The 10,494-nt window shown below is 32.5% G+C and overlaps 1 protein-coding gene across 1 annotated transcript in view; it reads left to right on the top strand.

Annotated features, from left to right (window-relative positions):
* Positions 1–4,579: 4,579 nt before the first annotated feature.
* Positions 4,580–10,494, top strand: part of LOTGIDRAFT_125059 (hypothetical protein) — a gene marked incomplete at both ends in the record, with an annotated part of 58,564 nt that continues 52,649 nt past the window's right edge. The window contains one exon of the mRNA XM_009061421.1: positions 4,580–4,672. Coding sequence (XP_009059669.1) covers positions 4,580–4,672 — 93 coding nt within the window. The remainder of the gene's footprint in view (positions 4,673–10,494) is intronic.

Genomic DNA, 10,494 nt, shown 5'->3' with positions numbered 1-10,494 from the left:
GAACAACTCAAAGCATTTTTTCAACAACAAAAAAGTAAAATGGATGATGTAGTCTTATTTTTAATTATAATGAAATAAAACTGTATTTTGACAAATTACGGTTGCCATGAGAAACCTCTGAGGTTTTCTACAAATATCATGACAACAATTAAAAATGATGAATGAATAATGGCCGACATTTGGTCAGCATTAACGATAATTTTATCGGATCATCGATAAATTTTGCTCGATTTGGGCCATAATGATTTGGCGCTATGGTTGTATGCACTTGATTAGAATTATAACCATTTTGGTTTATTTGAAGATCAACGTTCGAGTTATTGACGTGAAGTTTGGATTTTATCCACGAAGTATAAGTCTACGAGTAATATCGTTAGGCGATCGCGATGTTAAATCGGCAACCCTCTGATCTCGCGTAGTTTATCATCTTTTAATGAGATTTTGATTCCTCCTTTAATAATCTGTTGACAGAACTCGCATCAATTTCATTTCCCGCTCTTTTTGCCAGCAGAAATCTCTTTGCTTTGTATCAAATTTACAAATTATTGGTTTAAAACCACTTTGATTTCTTGATCGTTATCACTTTCAAGTTTTAATTTGGGAATTGATATTCGGATTCAGACTACAGGGTGTCCAGACACACGGCATCAAGTCTGATTATGGATTTAATCGTCATGGAGACATGGGATTGGGTACAAAAGATTTCTGTTGCTTGCCCGTGTCAAGTTTTGGCGACATTTGCATAATGGAACTCTTTCATTGTCTACATCATGTGTTTTTAATACTCAGATCATCTAAAAATATTTAATCTTCCCAGAGACAAATGCTTTCTTTAAAGATGAAAAGGTGAACATGCTGCAGTGACTCAGTGAATTACACGATTTCTTGCTAACGTGAAGGTCCAGGGTTCATATTTTGAAATATATTGATAAATGATATTAGATATTCCTATTGTAGGAAGTTCTTTTCATTGACTTCTTAAAGGGATTGTAAAGAAGTTTTCTAAATTTTTTATGTGTATTGGGGACAGTCATAGCATCAATTTGCACCATTCCAATTTTCAGTCAGACGTCTGTGGTTCCTTTAATTTCAATAAAACTAAGTGTTTGATAACGTCACTAATAGTGAAGGGCCTTACGTGATTTCGCAAAAAATAATTTTTTGGCATTACAGGAACCACAGACATCTGACTGAAAATTTGCATGGTGTAAATTGATGCTAACAGTGTCGCAGATACACATAAAAAATATGGTGTCTGCGATACATATACAAATTTAGAAAACATCTTTCCAATTCTTTTAATTCTGAGGATTGGCAGTCAAATTCCGGGTTTGGTCAAGAATTTTTTCAAACCAACTCAGTACAGAATGGTTGAAATTGTCGTTAGTTTGTGTTTAAGTAGGACTAATTGTCTATTGTCTCCTGGTAATTAGAGAAACGTCGAAATTAACTTCCATTTTAATCTATTATCAGTGTGTCTTTAGTTCACTTTGGTTCTTAACATAGCAGGAATGCTGTACTTGAACAAATTTTTCATTTTGTGTTAAAGATTTTCTAAAGTCAAATGGAATTTTACATTGTATTTTGAATTTCAGTTCTATATCTCTTTGAGATCCTACTTACAAACAAGAAAAATCTTAGGACCTTGTATATATGCTTCAGACCAGTCTGTAGACCAAATATCCTGACTATCAGCCGCAGTGCATGTGTGAATCATACTTTTACAAGCTAACACAACAAAATTAACAACAACTTTCTGGAATTGAAGACCTAGCCAGGTTTAACTAGCCAGCTTGGCTCACAGGGCTGGCCCCTCACACGGCTGGCACCTAACATATACCGTAACTAAGCCCTTAAATGAGCCTCTAGAATGCCTACACCCTATTTTTTGCGTAGTAGACAAAAACCAACCAAATTATGGCAAAAATTGAATTTTAGCAGTGAAGTCCCGTGAGAGGGCTCGGAACTATTCAAGTCTATCCATAAAGCTAAATTTATTTATTTGATTTTTGAGTTTATTTGCTCGTGTTCAATCAGTAACTGTCTAGAACGAGTTTTTCGATTAATGATATTATTTTTTCAAGTGTACACTAATGTTTATAACAGTAAGTTGAGACACCCCACGGGACACGATGACAGGACGGAAACTTGATTCTAGATAATCGATTAACGTCCAATGTTTAAAGGGATTATAAAGATGTTGAAAATTGAAGTTGTGTAAATATAAGTTTCAAATGTCTGTGATATGCAACTTGATTTGCTTAAAAGTGATGATTATTTCGTAAAACTCTATTTCATTTCATTAGTCCAATAAGATACAGAACAGTAGGATATAAAACTCTATTTCATTTCATTAGTCCAATACGATACAGAACAGTAGGATATATAACTCTATTTCATTTCATTAGCTCAATAAGATACAATATAAAACTACATTTCATTAGTCCAATAAGATACAGAACAGTAGGATATAAAACTCTATTCCATTTCATTAGTTCAATAAGATACAGAACAGTAGGATATAAAACTCCATTTCATTTCATTAGTCCAATAAGATACAGAACAGTAGGATATATAACTCTATTTCATTTCATTAGTCCAATAAGATACAGAACAGTAGGATATAAAGCTCTATTTCATTTCATTAGTCCAATAAGATACAGAACAGTAGGATATATAACTCTATTTCATTAGTCCAATAAGATACAGAACAGTAGGATATATAACTCTATTTCATTTCATTAGTCCAATAAGATACAGAACAGTAGGTTATAAAACTGCATTTCATTTCATTAGTCCAATAAGATACAGAACAGTAGGATATAAAACTCTATTTCATTTCATTTATCCAATAAGGTACAGAACAGTAGGATATAAAACTCTATTTCATTTCATTAGTTCAATAAGATACAGAACAGTAGGATATAAAACTCTATTTCATTTCATTTATCCAATAAGGTACAGAACAGTAGTATATAAAACTCTATTTCATTTCATTAGTCCAATAAGATACAGAACAGTAGGTTATAAAACTGCATTTCATTTCATTAGTTTAATAAGATACAGAACAGTAGGATATAAATCTCCATTTCATTAGTCCAATAAGATACAGAACAGTAGGATATAAAACTACATTTCATTTCATTAGTCCAATAACATACAGAAGAGTAGGATATAAAACTCCATTTCATTTCATTTATCCAATAAGGTACAGAACAGTAGGATATAAAACTACATTTCATTTCATTTATCCAATAAGGTACAGAACAGTAGGATATAAAACTACATTTCATTTCATTTATCCAATAAGGTTCAGAACAGTAGGATATAAAACTCTATTTCATTTCATTAGTTCAATAAGATACAGAACAGTAGGTTATAAAACTGCATTTCATTTCATTAGTTTAATAAGATACAGAACAGTAGGATATAAAACTCCATTTCATTAGTCCAATAAAATACAGAACAGTAGGATATAAAACTCCATTTCATTTCATTAGTCCAATAAGATACGGAACAGTAGGATATAAAACTCTATTTCATTTCATTAGCTCAATAAAATACAGAACAGTAGGATATAAAACTCTATTTCATTTCATTAGTTCAATAAGGTGCAGAACAGTAGAATATAAAACTCCATTTCATTTCATTAGGTCTAATAAGATACAGAACAGTAGGATGTAAAACTCTATTTCATTTCATTAGTCCAATAAAATACAGAACAGTAGGATATAAAACTCTATTTCATTTCATTAGTTCAATAAGGTGCAGAACAGTAGAATATAAAACTCCATTTCATTTCATTAGGTCTAATAAAATACAGAACAGTAGGATGTAAAACTCTATTTGGATTTGACCTAAGTTTTATGTAGCTTTAAAAAGATAAAAATGTGATGATGTATTAGCCAGTTAATTATATTTCATGTGTTGGTTTTTATGATTAAATAAGTGACAATTTACTTCAACGGAAAAATACAATTAATAATTCTACTCCAATTACAGCCTAATCCATCATTAACTTACTTTCTTCCGTGTCATTTTCTATGTTTTCTCCCTTCCAAGATGGAGGATGGCAATGTGCACCATTTGAAATTTGATCTTAAAATGGCATTGAGAGCATCATAGATGTCAAAGATTAAGAGGGTTTGTGGGTGGGGGAGGTGTTGTATCACCCCCAAAATAATACACTTTCAGGCATTGTGAAGAAAGGGTGAGATGTTTTGATGGGGAGATAAACCCCCTAGGGTAGGGAAGGTGTAGAAGGAGTACTTTGGTTTAAGACATGTGCCAGGGATATCTATGGCATAACATTTTTTTCATTTTTGCAATTTGTCTTCCTGTGCTGATTAGTTGAACATATATTAAAGATCAACCCAAATTATTTCAGGTTGGCCCTATATTGTATGTTTGATTGACTTCTGTTTTTGTAATAGCAGTAGTCTCCCTTAGTGAGATTTTCATCTTCTTAACAGAAAGGGTTTTTAATTTTTGGTTTTAATGCATAATTACAGATCTTTTAGTTACAGTACATAGCATTTAAAGATAATATTGTTTTTTATTTTCAGTGTTTGGATTAGAGCCTCGGTTTAACGTAGTAACGAGAAATGTCACGATAATCTCTGGGCAGACGGCAGTTTTACCTTGTTCTGTAGACTACCTTGGAGAATATAAGGTAAGAATTGATAATATCCCCCTCAGCCCGTCAGTCCTACTATTATTAGTGGGTACTCAGGATCTTATCTTGATGTTCATTGATATTGTATGGTTCCATATTTTACTCTTTTGTCCATCTGTTCTGTACTTTCCTTGGAGACAGTCGCGTATTTTTGGAGGGTGGGGGAGGGAGGGGTTCATTGGGCCATGTCCCTTCCCTAACGCCTGTTTAAGGTCTTATTTTGAAGAGAAAATTAAGCCCAAACTTCCATCTCATGCCATCTGAAATCCATTTGATTCTAGGGACCTCCAGTAGTGCCCCGGCCTAAAGGGGTTTCCACCTCAGACAGACACCTCATTTTTGGCTTCCTCCTCAGGCGTTTTCTAGATGCGCCCCGGCCTCGAGGTAAAATTTGTTTTACTCCTCCTTCTTGTTCTTAAAACCATGACTCCTTATCAAAAGATAGATAGAACTGTGGTTCACTTAATCCAAATATCTTCGTCTGAAATGATGAATTAAAACCAATTAAATTCTATACTCAATTTAAATTTTTTGCTTGTGTGATCATATTTACAAAACAAAACATAAAAAGTGGCCACAGACAAACGTGTTGATTGGCTGATTTGAAAATCATGTGACATGATTATTTCTTATCTTAGTCCAAAATACAAGATTCACTTGCTAAAATGAAACATGGCAGAAATAGGCAATAGTTTCAAGGAGTCTACATGATAATGTTATTTCAGATAAAGATGTATTATCCCTTTCAGTTTTTTTCATGTAACTTCGCCTTGAGAAGTTTATTATTAAGTTTGAATAAACATGAAGACAATAATAAAGTAACAGTTGAAAAGACTGCCGTGTTTTTTTCCCATGAAACGTTTACGATATTGACACACCAATATAACTATTAATTATCTCCCCCTTTTTTTACAGCGAGAATAAAACTCTCGTGAGACTGGTTGTTCTTTATAATGACTAATTTATTGGTAGTAAACGCTTCGAGAGACGCATGACAATTCAACGAGTCTCTCTTCTTGATAAGATTCATACGAACATGTGAATGATTGTCTAATATTTACTCGGGAAATCCAATTAGATGAATTGTCCTCTTTAAACCTCAATTGTTTATAAATTCTCCCTTCGTCTCGTAACAAGCCGTTCCTTTATGGCTTTTCAGAATCGTGTAAGTTTCGTTCCTGAATTGATTTTTCGTATTTGGAGAGGAAACGAAACGATTATGAGTAACCAATTTCTCTGTAATGTTTAAATATAATAATTTTATTGGATTCACGATATTTCCACAAGGAGTCCCGACTAAAGAAAGTGGTTTTCGTAAAGTGATAATTGCTATGTTTCTCTATAAACCCAGTCATTTTCTTGGTAAAAATCTTTTCAAACTTACAACAAAGTTTACCTAACTATTTGTACAGGGTATAATTAGCACTTCAATGAAATATTGCTCTTGTTGGTAACACTGTTATTTTTTACAGATGATTGTGAAAATAACCAACTTTTTATTTGTTTTATCAATTTGTAATAAAGTTTTTGTGGTTAACATATTAACACAAATTTTTACAAAAGAAAATTGGAAATGGACATTTGAACACTGAGCCGACTGAAATTAGCACATATAATCTTTGATACCACTCTGCATGTAGGTTTGTCAAGTCTGGATCCCTTAAAGCATGGCTTTTCAATAATTAACTTTCTAATACCCACTTCAGAACCATAGATCAATAGCATTACCCCCTTCCCACCCTTATAAATCTTTACTACTTTGCGATTTTCTACTAGGTTGTCCCTGCAATCTTTTTCATGATGGATAATTATGATGAAATTACAATTGTCCTCATTACCGCCTCATTCTGGGTCACTTTCAGAGAGTCCACATCGCTGATAATGTTCATTTGTTATTTAATTTCATCAAATCCCTTTCAATAAATCCATATTGCAAATAGCTATCTTTATATTCAATTCGCTGAAAAGACTGTTTTCTAATGTTTGATATTAATAGGAATTTATTTTGAGGGCCGTGTATTAACGCTGTCAAATTGATAATGAAATATAACATAGAGAGTGTGAATATTAAAAGACGTTCGAGTCCGCGGAGAGATGGTAATATTGTCTAATCCCTGGAGACCTGAATGACTTGTCAATTTTCATTATAAAACTATTAGACTCAGGCACCGCAATGTTTCTAAAACTCTATTAAAATTCAACGTGTTTCACACTTTCTCTTTATCTCTTTATCTACTGATAAAATAACTATCAAACTTAAATAATAACTTGTTTGATGTTCATTACTATTATGAAGAGGACATATACCTATCATTACTATTATTCAAATCATATACCTATCATTACTATTATTCAAATCATATACCTATCAAAACTATTATTCAAATCATATAACTATCAAAACTATTATTCAAATCATATACCTATCATTACTATTATTCAAATCATATAACTATCAAAACTATTATTCAAATCATATACCTATCAAAACTATTATTCAAATCACAGGGAGAAAACTGATATATACCTATCAAAACTATTATTCAAATCACAAGGAGAAAACTGATATATACCTATCAAAACTATTCATAAATTCATAGAAAAATAAACATGAACCATGTTAGGTTTAAAAATTATTTAATCATCATTGGCATTCTCAATAATATTTGTTAAGAAAATAGAACAGACAAATTGACTGTGTATTTGAGCTAGTAGACTGTATCAAAACAGAACAATCAAGTTAGCCACTGTCAGGGGTACTGGCAGTAATCTTAAACGTTTCAAGATATGTCCTTATTTAATCAAAACGCCATTACAAATCATTCTTAATTCAATTAAGATGGCTGATTCAATTTGATACTTGAATTTTGAAAACGGTTACCGAATATAAACAGTAAAAAAGCAGTTACGTTCAATTTAATAACGGAACGAAGTTATCGACGCTTGATTAGACTCTTACTACCTCTTTATGGAACTCTTCAGAGAAGCGGTAATGTCCCAGGAGAATAATTTTGCTAATTTGATTGAAAAGAAGGAACAGAATAATTAACCTACGCTGGTACTAAACGCTGGATTTTCTCCTTAGATATTCAAACACATGCAAACAGAACTTAGATTAAATCCTCGATACTTTATAGCGATTAGTCCATCAACTGGGGATTTGTGGGAAATTTCGTTGCAGTTTTAATTCCTCAATGATGGTGTTGATTAAGACAAATATGTTACCGTGGCATCGCGAATAAATTATTGACGAGGTGTAAATGGTATTTACTCGATTAATTAACGTTAGAAACATGTCTCACTCCCTCATTTGTAAAATATGGCAGTTTAAACAGTCCCAGCTGTGATATTCTAGACTTTATTGGAATAGCTTATTGTCCCTTTAAGAATAGTGCCATATCTTGTACTCTGTATTAGTCCAAATCAATTATTAAATGTGGTATTGTTGATATTTCACTATTCTTATAGATATATTGGGGGATTTCCAATCACAAAGAATGCCTTGATATTTATTGGTCTGTTTAGGGTTCTGTCTAGGGTTCTATCTAGGAGTCTGTCTTACGAAATAAATTTTCTGCAGGATCATTTTTCTATGATCATTATTGACTCAGGGTCCTTTGGAGCTGCTGATTCAAGGCCCTGTGATATAAATCTAAATCGTTGCCTCAAGCCCCTATGATATATATCCAAGATAAACTAGCTATTTGTATGCTATGATTATATCAAAGGGGAGACAATTTAAGATTATCTGGTAATTTCAATGATTAAATCAGTAGTTACGTCAAAATAACGGGTCTCAGGGGGGACAATCCAGACTTGACCTCGTACAATGACATTAATCTTTACCTTACATTAGTTTTTAATGGCATGGAATTAATGATCTCTGGATTATCAGTGATGATAGATAAGATAAGAAATTTTTGTAGTAAGGTTTAAGCTAGTGTACACAGGATTACTTACATCATTTTTATATACAATAATATAAACAGTTTTCCAAAAATAAAGGTTGTGATATTGGTTGAATTGAAAGGGGTTAGTGTGTTAAGCTAGTTTACAATAATCCTTAAACAACATTTAGAGGTAGAGATCAAATTAAATAATAGAACACAATTTTATACTATACTGCTCCTCGGTTTATTGTACCCGACGTTTCAACAATTTACATTGTCATCATTAGTTTATATGGTATACTGCTCCTCGGTTTATTTGTATACAACGTTTCAACAATTTACATTGTCATCATCAGTTTATATGGTATACTGCTCCTCGGTTTATTTGTATACAACGTTTCAACAATTTACATTGTCATCATCAGTTTATATGGTATACTACTCCTCGGTTTATTTGTACACAACGTTTCAACAATTTACATTGTCATCATCAGTTTATATGGTATACTACTCCTGGGTTTTATTGTACACNGCTGTTTCAACAATTTACATTGTCATCATCAGTTTATATAGTATACTACTCCTGGGTTTATTGTACCTGACGTTTCAACAATTTACATTGTCATCATCAGTTTATATGGTATACTACTCCTGGGTTTATTGTACCCGACGTTTCAACAATTTACATTGTCATCATCAGTTTATATGGTATACTACTCCTGGGTTTATTGTACCCGACGTTTCAACAATTTACATTGTCATCATCAGTTTATATAGTATACTACTCCTGGGTTTTATTGTACACAATGTTTCAACAATTTACATTGTCATCATCAGTTTATATGGTATACTACTCCTGGGTTTTATTGTACACAACGTTTCAACAATTTACATTATCATCATCAGGTGAAATGAAACCAAGGAACAGTATACCATAATTATTTGTTTATTATTAACTAGTCTAGGCCTACAGTGGGATTCATGTACATCATTATCAGTTACAAAAAAAGTATAAAATTGAGCATGTGATATTAGTTGATTTGAAGGGGGTTAGTGTTCTGGGGGGAGGGGAGAAGGGCTCAAGTTAAACTGAGCCCCCTACACAAAGGGTAAAAAGTTAAAATTAGACAACAAGTATTCTGTAGACTCACCGACATATGAACGAAAAAACAAAACACTACATTGAATAATAAGTACTGTAGAAACACACCATACAAAAACCCACACATGCTAAGAAACATGAATATAAAGAACACAAAATACTGGATCCAAGAAGCTGGCTGTTAGTGGAATCAGTGTTTCTTGTTTTGATATCTAGAACTAATTAAGCTATTTGGACTAATAAAATGTAGTAATTGAGGCCCTAGAAGGGAAAGTAAGTTGTCATAATGTGATGTAGTAAGAGTGACAGATGATGGACAAGATAATGAAATTACAGACAACCCATTAGAACCCCGAATCGTATCAAACTGTGTCCAGGTTTCAGAGGTTAATAATATTTGATATTGGACTTGTTGCTCTCTAGACTGCATTTGGTAACTCTCGACAGTATTCAAAAAGCTAAATTCACTTTAGTAATGAATTGAACGAATCCTTGTATATCATGGGTCTTATTCTCACAAACTTAACTTAATATGATTTTAGTGTTCTGGTCATCTGATCGGTCAATGGCTAAGATTGATTTTAAGTTAGGTTTTATTATCCAGAAAGATTACTGTATTTCTTAAAATCTGGATTTTGCCTTACTTAATTTTTTGAGAATAAGGCCTCTGTAAAAATGTCTACCATTAAATAGGTGATAAATTTTAGAGTGCTAACGGAACTTTAATTGTGTTCTCCCTTTCCTCACCCTCTACCATGATAAATCAAATCCAGATAGTGTGTGATAATGCCATTTATTTAAAATGACGAAGGAATGAAAATAGCATA

Source organism: Lottia gigantea (assembly GCF_000327385.1).
Source record: "Lottia gigantea unplaced genomic scaffold LOTGIsca_48, whole genome shotgun sequence".
NCBI classification, from domain to species: domain Eukaryota; kingdom Metazoa; phylum Mollusca; class Gastropoda; family Lottiidae; genus Lottia; species Lottia gigantea.
Note: the sequence above shows the minus strand (reverse complement) of the source record. Positions and strands in the feature narration are given on the sequence as shown.